The sequence below is a fragment of the Drosophila persimilis genome, unplaced genomic scaffold (assembly GCF_003286085.1).
Source record: "Drosophila persimilis strain 14011-0111.01,24,50 unplaced genomic scaffold, DperRS2 tig00000191-arrow-pilon, whole genome shotgun sequence".
NCBI classification, from domain to species: domain Eukaryota; kingdom Metazoa; phylum Arthropoda; class Insecta; order Diptera; family Drosophilidae; genus Drosophila; species Drosophila persimilis.
The window spans coordinates 13867572-13888897 of record NW_020825298.1 but is presented as its reverse complement, the minus strand read 5'-3'; the positions used below and the strand labels follow the sequence as shown (position 1 = coordinate 13888897).

The window sequence follows — 21326 nt, the reverse complement described above, 5'->3', positions numbered from 1 at the left end:
ATTCTTTGAAAAAACCTTAACTCTGCCTCAAGCCTAAAAACCGCGATCATTGTCAAATCCAAATCGTGGTGGTTGGTACGGCCGGCCTCTTGGGCGCAGCAGTCCGACCTTGACTTTAAGCTTGGATTTTCAGGTTTCATTTGATGCCTCTGGGGATCTGTGTGTTCAACGAAAACAAGAGTGCGAAATATGTAAATCCCAGAAGATCAGACATTAACATAAATTGAATAACGATTCGTGGCTTGATGTTTGATTAATACTTGAGACAGTTGCTAGCGAAGAACCTGCTGGAAGGAGGATGGAGACTAAAGATTGGAGATGGCGCTGGCGATGGCGATGGCGATGCACTGACTCATTCTCTCAAGTGGAATGGAAGCTTTTATTTTCGCCTGAAATTTATGCCATCTGATGGCTTTGCTTTTGTGTTTACTTGTTATTTATGAACATGTTTGGGTTTTTATTGCAACCTGACGCTGAGACTGCGACTGAGGCTGAAAGCTGTCGCAATCTTTCGCTGGCTAGAAGAAGATCAAGCGACGTCTTGGCTACGTACCGGCTTTCAGCCGCTCCGACTTCGAGCTTTGGCTGTCGCCTGGGCTTGGATTTTTTTCCACCAGTTAAGATCTGCGTTGCGTTTCTAGCGCAAAACAGTCGAAATTGTCAGCTCGTTGAAAGAGCATCGCTACGCGTCCGCTCTCTACATTTTTTACCTATTCCGAGTGCTCCCCCACCAAGGGACAAGGATATATCCTACACACACACACACACACACATTAAATATGGCTAAAATAGTTATCAGTGCTTTGTTGTGCCTGGCCATGTTTGGCTCCATGGGTTAGTATTCATTTAAAGCTAAAATATATTCCATTTTAATGGCCAAAACGAATATTCAAATCGGTTGTGGGTTATACTAGAAAACGTATGTACAAGTGGTACAAATATTTTAAACGCGTAGCAAACGCATACCTTTGAATGCCAAAAGGTGACAAAAGCCATATTGAATATGCAGGCGAAACGATCGTTTCGTTTTGCGGCTCTTAACATTACTCAACACATTGCTTCATCTTCGCTTTAAGTAAATTCAATTAAAAAAGTGTTAATTTTAACAAGAAATCAAAAATCAATTAGATAGTTCGGAAATGCGGGTATATTTTGAACGAAAGTGACTTTAAAATAATAACACTTACCGTTTTTCTGGATTAAAATAATTTTGAAGAATTTTTTCGGTTGTTAAATCCAGTTTTAAATGGAATTAAATCTAGAAGAATCCAAAAATAATAAAAGAATTTATTTAAAGAAAATATTAAAAGAATTTATTAAATAAATGTAATAAAAATAATAGATTTGAATGAAAATTCAGATAAATTCAAGTAAATTTTGGTTAGCATTTTTTGTGGATGATCTATGATTTTGGGGGTTTTTTTAAGAGTTTCTGGGAATACTTACTATGAGTTTTGATGATCTTTAAAGGATATCTTTTCGCTGGTTTTTCTACAAATAATTGAATTATTCAACTTTTAAAGCCGTGGGTACTGCTACCAATAAATCTTTAGGTTTAAGGAAACGAACCTTCGAACACGTCCTTTTAGAAGAACACCAATAATTAACTGCCCTTCCCTTTGAACAATTTGCACTTATTTTATATATGTACATGGCAGTTTTTTTTTCCAATTCTCACTAGAAATCTAATTAGTTTAATTTTTTTTAATTTGGTAGCAGTTCTCCTTCAAAATCCATTCACATGTCAAACCTTTTAAGCAGAACAGCCCCATAATTACCGCCTGGTTAGAGGCGCCACCACAATTAAAAAAAACTACGAGTACAGTAGTCGTGCACCCACAACGAAAAATCGCTGTAGCCAGTGAAATCTCACGATTCCCACGTATTAGTCGTATTTTGCATAAGCTTCAATTACACACAACAGCAGCAGTAATTCCGTGGATCGAGCAACGTCATTGCGGGCCATTAGGCAACTGGCTTTTGAGAGTGGCATACCCCTTTGATGGTTGCGATGCACCCAACGGGAGCACCAACCGAAAAAGATAAAGATTTGCCAACAATGCCAGGAAATCGCACGAGTTGTCGAAAACTAAATAATCATAAGAAACACTCTGCAAAAACTGCAATGTAATTAATGCGGAAAGCGAAACGAAAGAAACTAAAGACTGAGGCAACAAACTTTTCTTCTCTTTGGAATCTCCATTTCATTAAAATCTCTTCAATATTTCAAGGTCAATCGATGGGCATTTTATTCGTTGAATTTTGATTCACACGCAAAAGCCCGTAAGAAAGAAAAAAATCAATATTGCATAACCTTTAGCTAAGGCGAAAACGGGTTTACACTCGTGTGTGACGTTGGAGTCCGAGATACATCTCCGAGATACATCTCCGCGATGCGTGCCCCACAGCCGGTTAATGTGACCTTTAAGCGTCTCAGCTTCGGCTTCTGGCATCTTCTTCTGTTCGGAGGGGAGACAGAGACAGATCTCATTGAATTTAGTCCAACATTCGTTCACGTTGTCCATTTGGGGACGGATTAAAGGAAGGGGGAAGTACAGATGGCGGACGCCATGAGGTGTTTTGTTAAAGTGTGGGAAAATTGGTAGCAATTGACATACAGCATATGCCTGGGGTCTTTTGGTATACAAAACCTTGACTTTTTCTGCACGAACATTAGATGTTCCCAAACATTTCCTTTTGTTTAATTATTTAATTTATTTAATAATAGATTTATCATCTTTCATTATTCATCATTTATTTTATAATTTAATCGGAAATGTAGTATTTAAAATCCAGTATTTATTTCCTAATTTATACGGAAATCCAGTATTTATTTCCTTAGTTATACGAAAATTAGCTATTGATTTCTTTATTTATACGGAACATCGCTATTTATGACCTAATTTATACGAAAGTGTAGTCATTGCCTAAATAAAATATGTCTAAAGATATGAAAATGCTAATAAAATTGAATAATTAAACAAACACTCGTACAAGTGATGAATAAATTTGCATTTTGAAATAAATTCAAGTAAAAGTTGATTAAAAAATTCGCACCCACCTCTTTCTTGTCTAACCGCATTTCTCGTATCGATATTTGCACTTAAATGTTTATAAACCGCACTCTAACGAGTAATATTGAGAAACCTTGACACAGCTATGACAAACATTGGATAATTTCATACCACAAAAGCCCATCCCCACATTGATCCCACAATCTAATAGTCAAAGCGTGTTGTTCAAACCCATTTCTTTCGAATGTAAATATAATTGGAATTCCCCCAACAAAAAACAAAAGTACACAAAACCCACGCGGGTTCAACAAACGGGGTGTGTTGTGCCGCATACAATTTCATTATAATTTCAAGATCCGCTGTAAAAACGAAGACAAGACATTGCCATTGTCGCGTCCATTAATGGCCATTGGCCCCGTGGGCAAATGTTGCGCGAAATGTTTCGATCATAAAATAGTTACAAAAAAAAAAAGTATATAGAAGAGGCAGCATCTCCATCATTAAAAATCATTAGAGGTAAGCTCGCCCGCGCCCCACCATCCAACGTGAGCCTTATTGACCCTCAAACTGTTTTATCTTTCAGCTGCCGCCGCCGCCGGAGGATGTCGGGAGGCGAACGGCACTGCTCCTGTGTCTGGATCCTGCGATGCCTACATCGAGTGCAAGAATGGTGTGGCCGAGGAGAAGCTCTGTCCCGACGGTCTGTTCTACAACGAGAAGTCCACTGGCTATCCCTGCAGCTATCCCATCGATGTGGAGTGCAGTCAGGCCCAGTCCCGCCTGCAGAGCGCCCAGCCCACGGAGGATTGTCCCCATCAGTTCGGTTACTACCGCATGGGCGATGCCAGCCACTGCGGACAGTTCATGAACTGTGCTTCCGGCAAGGGCTTCGTGTTCGACTGTCCGGCGGGTCTGGCCTGGAATCCGTCCACCTACAAGTGCGACTGGCCCGATCAGGTCGAGGAGTGCGATGCCGAGGCTTTCCTGGGCTTCAGCTGCCCTGCCCCTGCCTTCAAGTCCGAGCTCCTGGGCGAGCAGGAGGCCGACTACACCTTCCATCCTTCCCCGGACAACTGCCAGCTGTATTTCATCTGCATTGAGGGACGTCCACGCCGCATTGGCTGCGGCGAGGATCAGGCCTTCAATCAGGAGCTCAACCAGTGCGACGACATTGAGAATGTCCCCAACTGCAGCAGTGAAATCAGGGAGAAGGGTGCCCAGATCAAGGCGGCTCGTGCCCACGCCAGATCCAAGAACTAAAGGAGTGTGTTTTTTTTTTGGAAGACTAACCCCATGCAAAAAAAGGCCATGCAACATGTGGCATATGAGTTTGCTCGAGTTTTCTAGTCTGTAGTTAAAGATCGTTGGCAAATTGAATCTTTTGTATCTTTTGCTTTGCACAAAATAAAGAATGGAAATTTGTTAAGGAAAACGAAGAGATATCTGGAATTATTTTTATAGAACTTTCCCAGACGTATAATTCCTGTTCTAAAATATATATTTCTTATTTCCTTCCAGTTCTCTCCTCCCCCGAATGCCCTTTCCCAAATGGTCGCTTTGCTTCCGGGGATCAGTGCGATGCCTACACAGAATGCCTGGATGATGTGCCCACGCCGAAGCTCTGTCCCGATGGCCTGCTCTTCCACCAGAGAACCAAAGCCACAGGAGAGTGCACCTACGCGCCGTATTCCACCTGCAAGGAGAGGGCGCGACTGCAGCCTGCCAACGGCACAGACGAATGCCCCCGACAGTTTGGTTTCTACCCCAACGGAGACGAGACCAAGTGCGGCGTCTACCGCAACTGCGCCCACGGTGTGGCAAGCCTCACCAAGTGCCCCGAGGGACTGGCCTTCAACGAGGAGACGTACCAGTGCGACTGGCCCGATCTAGTCGGAAGCTGCAATGCCGAAGCCTTCCTGGGCTTCAATTGCCCTGCCGCCGAGCCCGTCGATGCCATTGCCCCCGAGGTGGATGTCAGTCCCGAGGGAGAGCTCCGCTACTACCGTCATCCGCAGACCTGCAAGAAGTACTTTGTCTGCGTGAATGGACATCCGCGTCTGTACAACTGCGGCAAGTATCTGGCCTTCAATTCGGAGTCGAAGCTCTGCGACTTCTACAACAAGGTGCCCGAGTGCTATGCTCTGCTGAAGGAAAAGCAGAAGCTGAAGGCCGAGAAGCAAGGAAAATTTTAAGGCGGAGAGAGCCCCAGTGTTTGCCCAGAGAGAGGCTGAAAGTTTAAAATTTCCTGTGCAATAATTATTATTTTGTATTTTGTAAATATGTAACTGTAACGTTTTATTGTTTGCGTATTGAATAAACGAGTAATATATAAATGTATAAATAAATTAAAGGTATTTGAAAGGCGAAAAATAGAATATAGTCGAGATGGGTGTTGGCGCTATCAATTTTAAAATCCAAAAGGTGCAATCGAGGACTTGAGCTATTAGACAAGGATCGAAGAGAATTTAATCTGAAAAAGGTAAAGAACCAGAGTCCCCAAGGACTGTGACTATAGAGGATGTAGAAGGGAGTATGCCTGGATTTTATGGATTTTTGTCCTCGGATTCAATTCATTACTCCCAAGATTTTCATAGATTATGGATCAGGCTCATAGATACATCTTTTTTGGGATAGTATACCAGATCTAATCGCACATCTTATACCCACTTCCTGTCTCCAAAAAGCAATCCCTACAGCACCCACTAAATACAAAAAAATCCACAAAATTTCTTTAGTTTTTGCTTTAATTTGTAATTTATCAACCGTTTCAGATTTTCGGTTTTGGGCTTTTTGTTTTTGTTTTTGGAATTTATCATATTATAGTTATGGTTTTAATGGTTGTTGTTTGCTTATTAATTATTGGTAGATTAATTAAACTTATATAAGTAGATCAATTTTACATATGAGGGCCAACCATTTTCCACACATTTAAACATTATACATCGTAAACTTATCATCATATCATTATCATGCTCCTGTTTCTGCTCCCGCTCTATCAAATTCTGTGTGTTTTTTATACAACATTTGTTCTTTCTTTTAAAAAAATCTTTTTGGAGAACCAATTGCCAAATGGAATTTTTTGTTTTGTTTTTGGAAAATAATTTAAGCTCGAATTTTTGTGGTGTGTTGAGTAAAAAACATACGAGTAAGAGTAAGAGTATTAAACTGTATTTTTATCACTAAGTCAAACAATTGCTCGCGTTTCAGAATTTCTTCGAGTGTTTTCTGCTTCTTAAGAACTAAATGATCCATTCGATCCATCGCTGGATGTACCCCATCTTCAACCTCATCCAGATCCCATCCTCCTTTCGGATTTCCTTCCTCTTTTGGCTATAAAAATTAAATTACATTTTTTTTCGATTTTTTTTTTGAACTTTTTGCACTATTTTGTTGTTGCTGTTGATGTTGTTGCGTGTGTGTGTGTTTCGATTATTTTAAATTACAACAAATAATTGTGGTATTTTTTGTTTGGTATTTTAGTATAGTATTTTGTTTGGTTTTACAAAGTTTTTCATTTCGTTTCGTTTCGTATCGTATCGTTTTTGTTGCTTTTGTTTTTTGCTTTGTGGTGCTTGGCTAAGGCGACTTTTGTTTGGTTGTTTTCACTTTTGTTTCGTTTTCTTCTCGTTTGTTTTTGTTCTCTTTACACGTTTCTGCAATATATTTTCTCATGCTTTCTTCCACCGCATTTTCACATTTCTCATTTACATACACAAAAAGAGGAACAATTTGCATTTTGAATGGAAATTCAAAAGAAAATTAACGCAAAATAATCATACGAAAATCAAAAGCGATTTGCAATTGTCGATAGAAAATGATAGAGAAAAAATCCATGTTTTAGTCATCTTCTTCGGTTTGGTTTTTAGTAAAAATTTGTGCTAGAAATTCGGCTATTAAAATTATTTAAGTTCGTACACATCGATCGCTTGAGAAAAAGTTTTACATTTCTTTTCATTATTCATTCGCTTCGTTTTTTCTTTCGTTCGTTTCATTTTGGTTTTTTGTTTCTTCGTTTTGTTTTTTTTTGTTTTTTTTTAGTTCGTTTTAACATATTCAGTCTTTCAGCTTTCAACACATAAATAAATTAATTAAATTAATTTATTTGGATTAGATTTAAGAAAACATTCTGCTGTTTGCCGTTTGCTGTTCTGCTGTTTGTTCTGCCTGTAAATAATTTCGAGTTCTATTGCATTTATGTGGTAATTTCTTTCTTCGCTTGTCCTTGAGTCTGCCTTACGATCCATCCATCCATCCATCCATCCATCCATATGTCCCTCCTTCATATGTCCATTAAAGTTTATAGCCAAAAACACGACAAAGTTGTTTGTCTCTTGAGAAAATTTCGAATAAATTTCACTTTTCTTCGTCAAAGTTGGTTGTAAAAGCCAAAAGTTTTGCTTTGCTTTGCTTTCTTATATAATCTTAGTGCTAGGATTTATGGTGTTTTTGTTTTGTTTTATGGTTTTTACATTTAATGATAGTAATTAATAATATATTTTAATATATTTCTCTCCGATCGATCCATCCATCCATCCAACCATCTATTGCGCGCATTCTACATAAACTGCTTTCGTTTTTTTCATAATTTTAAAAACTTTTCAAGTGGACGTAGCATCTCTTTCGTTTTTGGTTATTCAAAATTTGGTTTTTGCTTAATTTTAAATTTAATCATTATATATATATAAGAAATATATAAAATTTTGTGTCTAAATTCAGTTGTTTTTAGGAGTTTTTCTCTTTCAAACTAAAAGAACTTTCCACACGGGTTTTTTTCTGGCTTTTGTTTCTCAAATATTTGCTCTGTTTTTTATAGTTTTTTTTCGTCTTTTATATTCGTTTTTTTGGTTTTTGGGTGGGGCTTACGTTATCATAGTTCTATATAGTCTTTCTTTCGTTCATTGCTTTTCTTTTTCTATAGGCCAACATAAAAATTTGTTGTCAAAATTGTTTCGTTTTTTGTTTTCGATTTTTCATTCGATTTTCTTTCTTACTGTATAAACCGGTCTCTTGTTAAGGCATCTGCTTTTTGTCACTGAAGTTTGTTCGTTTTTTGTATTGGTTTTTTGTTAGTTTTTGCTTTTGGTTTTGGTTTTTGGAATTTCTTTTCTTTTTACAATATTTTTGTCTTATCTGCATTTTTGAATTTTGTGGTTTCAATTTCTATTTCAACTTAAGTGATTTTTCCGGAAAAACTAAAGCTTCTGCCGAACGATTTCTTTTGCCCAAAAGTTGTTTAATTTGTATTTTGGTTTGACTCCTAAAAACAACGAAATATGTTTTGGTTATCCTTTAAGATTAATTTTGCTGTGCCTTAAGTGTTAAATTTTTAATTTGGAAATTTTATTTTTCGTTTTTTTTTGTAATATATTACTAGACAAAGTTTTTAATTTGGAATTTTGTTTTTTTTTTGTTTAAAATTTACTTAATTTAGTTTTTGTTTGCATAATGTTTTTAATTGAATAATTGCAACTTAAATGTTTAATTTTGTGGCCTAAATTTGTATGCAGTTTACAATGCGCCTTTTTGTATATATTATATTATATTTTATTTGGAATATATTTTATGTTTACGTATCTTAAAAAAAAACTATTAAAAATAAATAGAGAAAACACACAGTTTTGGTTTTGTGGAAAAATATAAGAAAACTTTAATGGAAATTTGATTATAAAAAACGTAACATTATCCAATGAAAATATCAACTGAGGTTCTCTAATGAAAAACTATATGAAAAACGGAGTTCAACTAAAGCAAAAACTTAATGGAAGATCTCAAGTAATCGAAGAAAAGTCTCGAGTGCTTAAAAATGTTTAAAAACTATAATTGTATCCTCAGAATCTTTCCGATTAATTAAACTTTCGCTTTTTTCCACTGCCCTTCTTCTTTCCCTTGCCCCGGGACTTGGCCAACTTGCGCTTTTTGCTGCCATCTCCCCGCAGCGCCGATTCCCGACTGATTTCACCCAGAATTTCCTCGCCCAGTGTGCCTGCAAAGTACATTAGGATTAGGATTTAGCTCTTTAAAGGGTTGTGCTCAAAGTGCTTACCCAACGTGGTGAGCTTCCTCTGGCGATGCTTCTCCGCTTTGGTCACTGGCAGACGCATCAGATAGGTCTCCTCGTACTCCTGCTTCTCCTTCTGGGCATTGGAGAGGATCTGTTGGGCCCTTGAGCCCGAAGATATCTCTGTTGGGGCGTCCAAATACTCCTCTTTGAGGTCTTGCAGCATGGAGGAGCTGGAGGAGAAAGTAATAATGATGAATGGAAGCTCGGAAAACTCTTGTGTTGGATACTCACGTGATGGCCCTCTTCTTGGCCCTGTCCAAGGCCTTCTTCTCCTTGTCGGCATCCTTTTCATCGCCATCGTAGTACACGGGTTTGATGCGTGGCGGCACATAGACTCCCGATTTTCCTGCTGTTGCGGCCTTCCGTGGCTTTTTCGCTGCACCTGCTCCTGCCTCGTCCTCCTCATCCTCGTCCTCATCGCTGTCGCTGCCTGCCTGCGCATCATCGTCCTCGTCCTCGTCGTCATTGTCCGCCCCAGCGGCACTGCTCATCATCTCATCCGGATTCGGTTTGTACAGTATCGGATCTGTACTGCTCGACACTCCCGTGGTGGCCGTCTTGACCAGCTTGTCGATCTGGTAGCGCAACTTGTGATCGATGGGTCGGATCTTCTCCAGCACAGTGCGTATCTCAATGAGCCGCTCGATGGAGGGATCCCCCTCGATGGTCTCGCCGGAGCACTTGCGCAGCACCACATACGTCAGATTGATCAAGTAGTCCAACAGCATATGATATTTCACCTCCAGGAAACTCAATCCGTACTCTGTGGTCAGCTCTCCGCGCTTCACTCGCTGCAGCATGCCCTCCACGAGGTCTGTGACCTGTTTCACATTGCTGTTCATCTCTCCCAGCAGTTGGATGGCCTGCGGTATGTCCTGTTGGCCCTGAACCTCACAATCGTAATCCAATGCCTGAATAGGTCGTAAAAAAAAGCACAAAAATGTATAATTCTAGCGATTCAACACAACAAAAAAGACGTCGAAATAGAGAATTTAATGGTGACATTATTAAAAAATAAATTTGATTTTAAGTCCATTTTATATTCAGTAATTGATGGAACGTTTATGGAAAAAAGCAAGAGCTTTTATTTCTTTATCTTATTCTTATTATAATTTGCTCTTAAAGTTGGATTAATTGATGTTTATAATCTTAACTTGGATTCAATTACGAAATTCTTGAATATCCTAAGTGAAAGATGGTCATTAGAACGTTCTCTTTAATGTAAAATGTCTCTCTGGGGCCCTATAAGTGTCTAATCAAAAGATTATAGCCTTGAACAGAGGAATATTACTTGATATCTAGTACTCTTGAGTGTAAACGGATATATCTTACTATATTCGTGCATGTAAGGGGCCAAAAGAGGGATCTCTTTATGTGCCATGCCGATCGATATGCCGGATCTATAGATCTGTATCTGTATCTGGCCTTCTCTCTCCATCCTCTGCTGCACCGCCTCTATAGCACCCTTTGAGGGATCTGCTTCACCATTACACACACCATACTTCATGTCATTTTGCAAATATTCCACTGCCACTTATCCCCCACTCTACCCTCTGTCCACTGCCCGTTGTGTGTCGTTCGTGCAACTCATTTGCATATTTTATTGGTTGCCATTTAATTATTCGCAATTTTACAACATTTTTGGCCACAGACACACAGCCTCCTCTTCACTCCGCACTCCACAGTCCACAGTCCACTGGAGTCCCCAGCCATTTCCCCAATGGGGCTGCCGGCTGCTCTTTGACCGATGCGGCGGCTTATGGTGCATTTATTTTCAATTAATATTAATAAAGCAGTTCGCATATGGAACTACGGATAGGAAAGAGTGCGTTGGGTGCAGTGGGGTTTTCGTATATTTTAGAGATTAATTCCAAAATAGCATGGATCGGCATTTTATTTCGCGGTTTTTTTTTTTCAAATTTCGTTTGTTTTTGTCATTTGTGGTCTGTGAATTTTCGACGTCTGCAATTCACAAAGCAATTTACCAAATAATTATTTAGATAACGAAAATTGCTCATCGAGTGGCAGGTTGCAGGACACACAGGGATATGCAACCCGCAGATTTTATGGCACTTTCTGTCGCTGGCGAAATTTGCATATTATTATTGGCAAATTATTTTAATTGCATTTTGTGGCCAGGCTTTATGCTAAAACAAAGTGGAATTCCACTCGTAATGTGGAAAAATCTGCGGAAAAGGGTGGGGGGGGATGGGGGGAAACCCTAGTAACCAATATGTTAAACAATGAAATTTCATATTTCATTACGGCTACTATTTGCGGGTACAGTTGATACAAAAGGTAGTTCTCTGGTGGCGCGGACAAACAACGTGTCTATTCTGAGGGTGAGGCTGCTGCATTGCCTATGGGGTACAGTTAATTCAAAAGGTTTCGATGGGAAGATTACGTTTGAAAGCCTTTTGGGAGGGCTTTGATTGAGATGAGAGGTTGCTGGGGAGCCATTTTCATAGCCCATTGTTCATGCTTTGTTTCAAAAAGGTTCAAGTGCAGAGAAAAGGAGTAACGAGTAACCTAAGCGAGTAAATGAGTAGCGAGTAACGATTAAGCTATAGTTTCTTTCAGAGATCCTCGATTTTTGGTACAGGATTTTCAATAGATGTTGATAAAAGACCGAAATATAATAATTCTAAGTTAAAGGCGGAAAAAAATATACAAAAAATATTCTCTACATTAAAGAAAATTTGCAGCCTTTAAAAATAATTATAACACACATTTTTTGTCTGAAATATCTTTTTTATTTCGTTATTCGGGTAATTGTAAAGAAAACTTCCATACTTTCCCCATAAGTACGTGTACTATCCATCATTTTTGAACCCCTTCCATTGAAACATCTTCTTTTATGTGAATCTTCTCTCTATATTGAAACCGCATTCCAAATACGAAAGCCTCCCCCATCCCCACCTAAAAGCCATCATGACATAAACCACAAAAATTCGATTCTCTTTTTGCAATTTGCTGAAACCAAAAAAACAAACACAAACATTTTCGAAAGCGTTATAAGCCGAGGCCTAGCAATATGAACGCGATTACTGAACGCCTCTTCTGACACACCCCCCACGCACCCCCACGCAACGCAGCACTTGACTCTCTCTATAGGAAAAACTACCATCAGGCGTCGAGAATAGTCACCTCCTCTACGCCGGATTGCCAAACAAAGCGTTAAATAAAACGCGGGCCATATTTTAGCCAAAAGCAACAGCCAATTGCAGAAATGCAGCGCAGCGCCGACTAAACAAGAACCCCACAAATAGCCCCCAATGAGAGGGGCATAACGAGGCTGCCATTATCAACTGACGCCCCATAACACAGTGCTATAACAAGTCTAAACAGTCGGGCCCAGAGCTTTTGTATATACTAGGCCCGGGCCAAAAGCAATTACAACAAAATGGCAAACTATGCCCCCCCACCCCCACTCCCTCCGCGCCCTGTGCCCCATAATCCTCCCAGTATTCGCACTTCCACGGGTATATCCTCCTATCTCTGGCATTATCTCTACCGCTCTTTCGGAACCCCACATCGTATCGTGTGTGCCGAAATGATTTAAAATTCGACGACCATTTTGTGTGTAATTTTCGAAATTCAGCAAAAACAACAATGAAACGGAGGAGGAGGCTTCGGTCTTAGAGAGTGGAAGATGCAGATACTCTTTGGAGGGCCATGTTTTTCGATATTCATTCATTTGTGTCGAATCTTTAACGAAACATAAGAGCCTAAGGATTTTATCGACTACTATCTATGATATCTGTGTGATATGGTAATCAGATCTTAGGGGTTTGCAGCTCAAAGAAGGAACTGTGGAACATTTTAGCCACAGAAAATGTAGTAAAAGGATAGAAAAATAGATAAATATGATTTTATCGAATCCCCTATTGATGCCGATCATGAAAATACGAATAATATCATCCCTGAATTGTAGATTCTGATTCATTCTTCATCAAAAACATATTTTTCACCGATTATATCGACTTTTAATAGGAATACACACACTAGATACAAAGATCTCCTCTAGGGCACAACACCCTCTCTTTTAAAGGGTATCAAAAACCGCTCTTCTCTCGTTGTTGCAACACAATTTTGTTGCTGTTGTTGTTGTTGCTGCTGCTGCTGTTGCTGCAATGTTGTCGCTGTTTTGCATTAACCGTTATTTAGCAATGGATTTTATGTGCAACATGCAACGGCTACAACAAGGGAATGGGAAATTTCGCCTGTAAGTAGGCAATGCGAAAATGCAATTGAATACATTCATGGGTGCGTGAATCGATGGCATGGAGAGGGCCACGAATGGCGGTAAGCGGCAGTGGCTGTGGCAGCATAGCCCCGGGGGCATGTATGTACATACTATATATGTACTCGTACCATATGCTGTGTGTATGGCCCGGGCGGCGTACCCCGCCCTCTGGCCATCCCTTTCGTCCCGAACCAAATGTTTTTTGTTGCACTTTTTGGCCCATGTGCATCGTGAATAAAATATGAAATGCAATTTCTGTTGCAGGGGCACCCGCCGAAAAAAAGAAACGAGGAAAGCCCCCCTCCACCCAAGCACCGCAATCGCGGAATTTAATGACAACATTTTTGATGCCGTCTGGATGCTCCACCCCGCCCACACGCCCATCCCCCTCCCCCTCACAGTCGCCGCCATTCCGCTGCTGTGGTTTTCCGCTGTGTCTCGTCTGAAATTGTCATTGGGCAGCATTTTTGGTTTCCAATTTATATTTATATTATTTTATGCATTAATGTCATAAATAAAAGGGTGCTCAAGAGTGGGTGTGTGTGTGTGTGTGGCGGAGGGGCGCTGTGTGGGCGGGGCTCTGCGATAATTGCGCAAATCCATTGCATATTTATGGGCTGCTTTTTAATTGGCATTTTCACATTTCGCATTTCGTATATAACATCTGACAGACGATGCTATAAATAGAGATTTTTTCAGAGTTGCAGGAGGGACTATAATTAGTAGAGGGAGGACTGTTGCTAGTAGGGTTAGTGGAGAGAGGACTATAGGTAGTGGAGAAAGCAAGAGGTAGGGGCGAAAGTCTAGAGGAACAAATTTATCCATTGATTTTAGGCAGAAAACAGCTGCAAAATACAACACAAATATGAAATGTTTGATCAGGAAGCATTTATTGCCACAAAATGTTAACGAAAGCCAATAAACCATCAATCTTTAACATTTTAGAGAACAGAATGATTAAGAATGTTTATTTTTGTCGTATAAGAGATCATTCAGTATTCCAGTTCCGCATGCCTTGAGGCCTAGCATCACATCCTCAGGGACTCCCTTAACCAACTCTCAGGGCACTCTTTCCTCGTGGAATCTACTACTTTTCCCCTGTATATCCAGAAGTAAACAACTTTCAGGTTTAAAATACGTACAAGTAACCAAGCTCCAAATGTCTTTCTTCTTGTAGATGCCTGACCTTGCAAGCCTGCAACCCTTGTTATCCCTCAGATCTACTTAAACTAATTACTATCCTACCCCACACACACACACACCCATCAGAGCACCTGAGAGTCAAGCCGTTCTGACAGATACCGAGATACCAAATCACTGTGAAACACTTTGAACCATTTCCCCTTCACGCACACAGCGAGAGGGGAGGAGGGGAGAGAGAGAGAGACAGCGACCACACAGAGAGACCGAGCGAATCACTTGTTTCAATTATAAAACTACAAATTGAGGGCTGTACCGCCCAGTGCCACCCCCTGGCACCCCCTGGCAGGTCTGTCGTGCGAGTGGGGGAGTGGGGGAGTGCGGGGGAAGGCGTACGCGGACGACGCCCATTAGAAATCGATTGACATAACTCAAAAATTGTGCAAATTAACGTTAAACCAGCCGACCAGCCGGCCAGCCGGGGCGGACAGTCGCCCACAGTAGATGTGGGTGCAGTGCCGTGCCGTGCCGAGCCGTGCCCCCTGTAAATAACGGGGCAACATTTTCGTGGCAAGAGTGCTGGAAATATGACCAGGCCGTGAAGGAGTTTTCGGCGACAACGACTATGTTTGGCGGCTGCCTGATGAAATACGCGCCCGGGCTGGCGGGCTGGCACACACCAGAAACCACAGTGAACAGAACCCCCCCCCGTCCTGCCACCACCCGCTAGTTGTATGGCTAAAATTCCACTCATTCCAGCAAAAAAAAGAATATAGAGAGAGAGAGCGGGGACATCAAAATTTATGCAACGTTTCGTGGTACGTGTCGCTGTCTTTGTTGCAGTTGTTGGAGTTGTTGCTGTTGCTGTTGCCGCATGATGTCTTTGCATTGCCAATAACCGAAATATTGATTAGAGTTTATGGCCAGATAGCGCCGGATACAGCGAGAGAGAGCGAGAGAGAGAGAGCGATGTGGAGTGTGTGGAGCTTTAGAAGCTGGTATCCTGGTGGGTATTTTTTGGGTATTTCTGGGTATTTCTGGGCCTTCCAGCCACTCGCTAATAAAATGAAACCACAGCAAAAACGAGCATCGGAAAAAAGGCTGTTCTGGGGTACGTTTTCGAGGGCGGTTAGTGGGAAAAACTCCTTTTCGGTTGTTGAGAAAAAGAGTTTTCCGATTAAGATTAATAATTATCCACAGATTTAATCAGTTTAAAGTACTTTCTATGATCTGTAGATAGTATTCTTTATGCAGCAATATGTAGTAATAAAAATGGTTTATTTTTGAGGAAACTCAAGCAAAAATTAGTGGGATATTCAGTGAATTTTATCTACTAAAAGCTATTTTTATTGTGGAATTTTAATAATTACCACCACATTGTACATATAAATCAGAATTAAAGTTGCAGATACAAAGCGTCGCTTTCTAAATGAAATACCTTCACAATTTTCTGTGATTATAATTTTATTGCACTTTTCGGACTTGCTTCGAAATGGTATTCAGATTGTAGATGTAGATTAAAAGGGGTTTACTTCAAATCCTCATCGCATTTCAAAGCGAAATGGCACACCGGAACAGCACCTGTTTTCCTCATGGAACACACCCTGGAGACCCCCACCAAAAATGTTGCATGCTGACAAAAATGGTTGACATTTGACGCTGTTTATGTCATTTTATTTGTTGTTGTTAGCGATTTTGTTGGGGAGCATTGGATTGGTTTTTGGGTTTAGGACTGGCAATGGGGGGGGGGGGGGGGGGGGAGGACTCTCGGGTTTCAACACAAACGGAAATGAAACTTTTGCGGTGCGCGCAATGCAAATGCGACAGAGAGACACTTTTCACCATTTTCCCCTGCCCAAACACATATGTACAGATATGCACATGGCATTTCCATGCGGCAGCAGATATGTATGTAGGTGCAGTACATAATGTGCGGTGCCCCCTTATGTACTCCCCCATAAATAATTGCATATTTTATACTGCAGTGAACACCGAACAAATATCGCCATTTGCCGCCTCAATTGGCATTTTGGCGATTTTCGATTTTCATTGCTTTATTTACACTCCCCCCAACCCCCCTGTCCCCCCACCACCCGATTTCCGTACATTTTCCATTTATGCATTTCCCGTTTCCAAATAGAACGATTCAGCAAATCCATTATTTATTTAAATAATTGGCTAACCGAAATATAAAAAAATAAATTAAATATAAAATGCCAAAAATTGCCAGACCTACGGGTGGGTGGTAATCGATTGGGTGGAGGGAGGGTATTGGATGTTTGGATGTTTGGAGGGTGTGGCTTTTCGAGGGGGGCAGACTAATTGGATTGGTGGCAACAATGTTGCCGCGGCCCTTGGGATGGGGCATCATATGAATGGAGCAAGCGAGTTGGGGAGGATTCATTGATTCATTGTTTGTAGGGTTTGAAAAGAGGCAACGGGAAAGGGGAAGGGAAATTATGTTTAATAACTAAAGGAAAAATAAGGAAATTTCTTTGAAATTTAAATAAAATGCAGAGAATATTAAACAAATTTATGGGAATTTAAAAGTTATAAAGAAAATTTGGTTCTTTTTTTCGTAACAAAACACAATTTTCTCCTCCACAATAAATCCACATTTTCTTCTTCACCGAAAGAAAAAAGTCTGAGATTTATTCGAAAACCATCAAAGCTTCCCAAATAAATGTCTGCTTTAGGGCTCTGTTCTTTAAAGAACTCCTGCAGAATGTGACCCCCTTCAAAGACTACTCTATGGATGCATGATTTATGCTTTTCTTTGGTCCATTCCGCGGATTCCGTCCAATTAAATGAAAACCCTGACATTATACCCTGGGCTCTGTGCGGCCCCATCCATATTTGATGCCACAAAAAGATGCAAACAACAGAATAGCAAGGCAGACGACATGATGTACAGAGCAAACACAGAAAAACGCAGTACAATTTTCGGAGTAGTGCTCGTGGAAAAAATCAGGACAAAGCGAAATTGTCGTAGAATACAGGAATGATAGCGAGAATCCACCGCTAGAACAGAGGAATGATGCAGGACCCAAAGACAGACAGAAGTCAAACAGAGGTATTTTTTCCGAAAAGTACTTATCAAGAGGAGAAAGTGGGTGAAAGGTGGAGGGGGCGGCAGAAGCGGAAGCATTCACACGTTGCTTATACGACGCGTGGTCAGCGGTGGAAATTTATTTGTACTCTTTTTATTTCTCCCCTCCCCCTGAGGTGGGGGCCACCATAAACAGGCAACAAAGTGTCACCCCCCCCCCCCCCCACCCCCCTCTAGCAGAAGGACCTTCCCTCACGCACCCATTTTCGTAGGCGTCAATGGACAAATGTCGCTTTTGGAAAAGCAATTTCCATTGCTCTGGCCCCAGACCAGACGCCACCCAGGGTCGTGTCGTAAACAAATGAAAAGAGCAAACGAAGGCCACAGCCACAGTCCAGGCACTTGTCCGGCGCGAAAAAACTGAAGGATTTTTTCTGCCGCTCTCTGTTTGGTGATAATTTCATAAATAAATCTAATAAAAAACGGACATGTGTATATTTTTTGGGGGTAATTTAAAAGTGGGGAGGGGAATATATTTGGGGGAAAAGTGAATTGAAATTGTTTTTATTCGATTTTTGGGTGTTTTTTTTTATTAATTGCATTTATTTCAATTAGAAAATGTCAATATTTTATAATCAAATTACCATTAAAAAAATAAACATGTAAATATTTTTTGTATGAAAAAATCTTTTAGAGAAATGGGTTTTCTATACAAAATTCCCAAATACTCTGCTGCTCTGTGGAAGGCTTTCACCAGGTTTCCTTTCTTAGATACAAAGAAATAAATATGGAATTCGACCATTGGGGGTTTGAGAACTTCATTTAAGAGATATTTTAGATTCCGTTTGCAAAAATTCCATCCCCAAAGGAAATGAAAATTCATTGGTTGATAGAGAAAAACATTCGAAAAGTGCAGGGATTAGGGATTGTGTATGTAGATCCCCTACAGATTACTCTCTATATGTAATACCAAGAGCTTCCATCTAGTTTTTCATTTTTTCTCCTCCCTCTTTTTCTTCCGCCCGCCTCCACGTGGAGACCCCCCCATCCCTCTAGTGTCGCTGGACATTTGCATCATTCTATAGACAGGTTTTCCATCTGTATTGGAATATTCTATTTCGCTGTTATATCTACCAATCCATCTAACCCCTGTAACATGGGATCCACCCACCCCCACCCCCACCCCGACCCCATCGAGTACATATTCCATATTCCATCTCACACTCGGGCGGCGGCTGCTGACGCTGTCCGTTATTATTTAAAAAATGCAAATATCGAAACAAACAGACGCCGAGTCGTATGTAGAGTCATAACCCCCCCGTCCCCCGTCCCCACCCTTCGGACACGACCCTAACAACAACAACAAAAAAACGAAGGAACGACATTGCTATGAAATATTGCCAATCAGAAATGAAACCGAAAATAAATCGATTGTTTCAACAAAAACGCACATACGAGTATACTCGTAGCGGAGAGGCAGATGGAAAACAACAAATACAGCAATCAAAAAAACAACATCAACAACACGAGGGAATCATAGTTTTGATAGTCGAATTACAAGATACCCTGGAGAGCCGAACCGAATAGGTATAAGGGGATCCAAATTTTGACTGAATTTCTAGAATTTATCTCCATCTCTGATTGAATATCCATATTTAACCAACTTTGATCCAATTTCTGATTGGCTTCCGATCTGTAGATCCCAGCTTGGTCAATACTTTGCAGCTCTTGAAAGATGAAAGAATTTATTCAGATATCTTCAAGTTTTTCTAATACAGAGCCTTGTTTTTTAAGGGGTACACAACATACAGAGAGAACAACAGAGACTTCTGTCTCGTCTCCTGGCAAATGACAGAGCCAGCAACATGCCGGCTGTCTCTCTCCCTGCTCTGCCACTTATACACGTATCCCCCAATCCATTCAGGGCTTCGGTCAAAATTCTGCGTTTCGCGAAAATCAAAAAAAAAGAAGAAGAGGGCAGAGAAGAGGAGAGGGGAGGGGAGCCAGGGAAAAGTGGGAGTTGTGGGAGTTTTTGGTGCAGAGAAAAGTGGGAGTTTGGTGCAGGGTTTTGGGTGTTGCGAGTGGGTCGGTCGGCTGAGTGATTGCTGCGCCTGTGTGTGTGTGTGTGAGTGTGTGTGTGTGTGTGTGCGGGTGCAAATTGAAACAGAGTTGAGTCCCGCGACCCCCACGAAAACGGGGTGCTGCCACACCACTCTGCAGCAGCAGCAGCAGCAGCATCAGCAGTCTCTGCTCTCTGCCACACTCCTATCTACATCCACATCCACATCCACATCCACATCCTGCAGTTATCCACCGGCCATGTGTCGTTTGTTCGTTGGTCGCTTGGCCGGCCGTTCCCTGGGCCTGGTTTCGTTTCGTGTCGTGTCGCTTTGCCGCTTCTGGCCAAAAGCCTCGCGGGCACAACAAGCGCGTCGAGTGATTGGGTGGCAAGGGGAGGATGGGGAGGATGGGGGGGCTCGATGGTGGCTCGCTGCTTCTGATGCTGCTGCACGTTGCATTTCCATGTGTGAGGCATAATTGGACAGGATGGAACGTGGTCCGGGTGCTACACACAGGAGACAGGAGGGCAAAAAGGTAGAGAGAAAGGAGACACATTCAATGGCAGCGCTATGATTCTCCATTTCTCTCTCTCCCTGTGCCCGGACCGTCTCTTTCTTGTATGATTTTCCGTCTCTTTTTTCGCATCTCTCTGGCAAAGGCCTTTGCATATTGATGATGATGCTGACCCGCTCTCTGCCTCATCCTCCCTCTCTGCCATTCACTGCCTATATCCTCTGTCCCCTCGCTGGGGCTAGTTATTGTTGCATAGGGACACAGGACCATGTCCGAAGGTCCTGCCTTGGTTGTTGGTCTTTAAAGGCAGCGTCCCATGGAATTGGGACAATATGTGATTGAGAATGCCCATACAAATGTCTCTCATACGAACGAAAATTGAGACTCTTCTCTGGCACTAATTAATCACTAAATCAAGTTTAGTTCGAGTTCCAGCCAAGACACAGGAGGAGAGAGTGTACAGAGGCCCTAATGTGGTTAAAATTAGTTTCTCTTCTCAAATGGATTGTTCTTTTTTTTGAGGAAAGGCAAACATTCCAAAGAATGGAAATGGAAACTGGAAGCTGGCATCCTTAAATTTAGGGAAAGGTGAAAAATGCTGTAATCTGGTGTCAAGGTGCTTAAAATATTCTCAGGGAGGCACTACTCTGAAAACCCGAAGGCAAAATACTAGAAAAACTAAATACTAGTTAAAATACTAAATAAAATACTAAATACTAGTAACAATACTAAATAATACTAATACTAAATACTAGTAAAAAAATACCAAATAATACCGAATAATACTACTAAAAAAAATAGTAAAAAAATACTGAATAATACCGAAAAGTACCAAAAATATAAACAATGCCAAAAAATAATTAATACTAAATAATCGAAAAAATAATAAATAATACTAAAAAAATAAATAAAAATATACCAAAAAATACTAAAAATACCAAAAACTATTAATATTGCCAAAAAATATACATAAGACCAAAAATACTAAATAATACCTAAAATACTAAAAATACCGAAAATACTAAATAGTACCAGAAATACTAAATATTAACTTGTACCAGCATTACTAAGTCGTATTAAAAATACTTATTAATACTAAATAATACCAAAAATATAAAACACTACCCCCTAATAAAAATTCAGGTGGAACTATCATGAATCTGTATTATTGAACAGCAACTGTAATGGACCATCCAAAACACTAAACTATGAAGAAGCGGATCTGAAATACACATTAAATAA

General features: G+C 40.6%; 2 protein-coding genes across 3 annotated transcripts in view; one reads left to right on the top strand and one right to left on the bottom strand.

Moving 5' to 3' along the window:
• The first annotated feature begins 653 nt into the window (after nucleotides 1-653).
• Nucleotides 654-5359, top strand: LOC6589322 (protein obstructor-E). Of its 2 annotated transcripts, none has more exons than XM_002014246.2 (2): nucleotides 654-834; nucleotides 3598-4450. In XM_002014246.2, exons 1-2 carry the CDS (start codon nucleotides 780-782, stop codon nucleotides 4272-4274), a joined length of 732 nt encoding a protein of 243 aa, XP_002014282.1. In that variant the 5' UTR covers nucleotides 654-779; the 3' UTR covers nucleotides 4275-4450. The 2 variants fall into 2 exon arrangements, with proteins under 2 accessions (XP_002014282.1, XP_026844150.1); XM_026988349.1 differs by lacking the exon at nucleotides 3598-4450 and adding an exon at nucleotides 4533-5359 and having other exon boundaries at nucleotides 656-834.
• A 3303-nt stretch (nucleotides 5360-8662) lies between these two features.
• LOC6589324 (neuroguidin) overlaps nucleotides 8663-21326 on the bottom strand; it is a 55765-nt gene continuing 43101 nt past the window's right edge. Inside the window, exons 2-4 of the mRNA XM_002014248.2 lie at nucleotides 9307-9986; nucleotides 9058-9245; nucleotides 8663-8997 (exon numbers count right to left, since the gene is read on the bottom strand). Of these exons, the coding sequence (XP_002014284.2) occupies nucleotides 8858-8997; nucleotides 9058-9245; nucleotides 9307-9986 (1008 nt within the window). The 3' untranslated portion in view covers nucleotides 8663-8857. The remainder of the gene's footprint in view (nucleotides 8998-9057; nucleotides 9246-9306; nucleotides 9987-21326) is intronic.

Bases quoted from the DNA above. Each gene is read 5' to 3' on its own strand.
- LOC6589322 (XM_002014246.2), top strand. From the start codon at position 780: ATGGCTAAAATAGTTATCAGTGCTTTGTTGTGCCTGGCCATGTTTGGC. The intron at 835-3,597 runs GTTAGTATTCAT...TTTATCTTTCAG, and splicing joins GGCCATGTTTGGCTCCATGG to CTGCCGCCGCCGCCGGAGGA.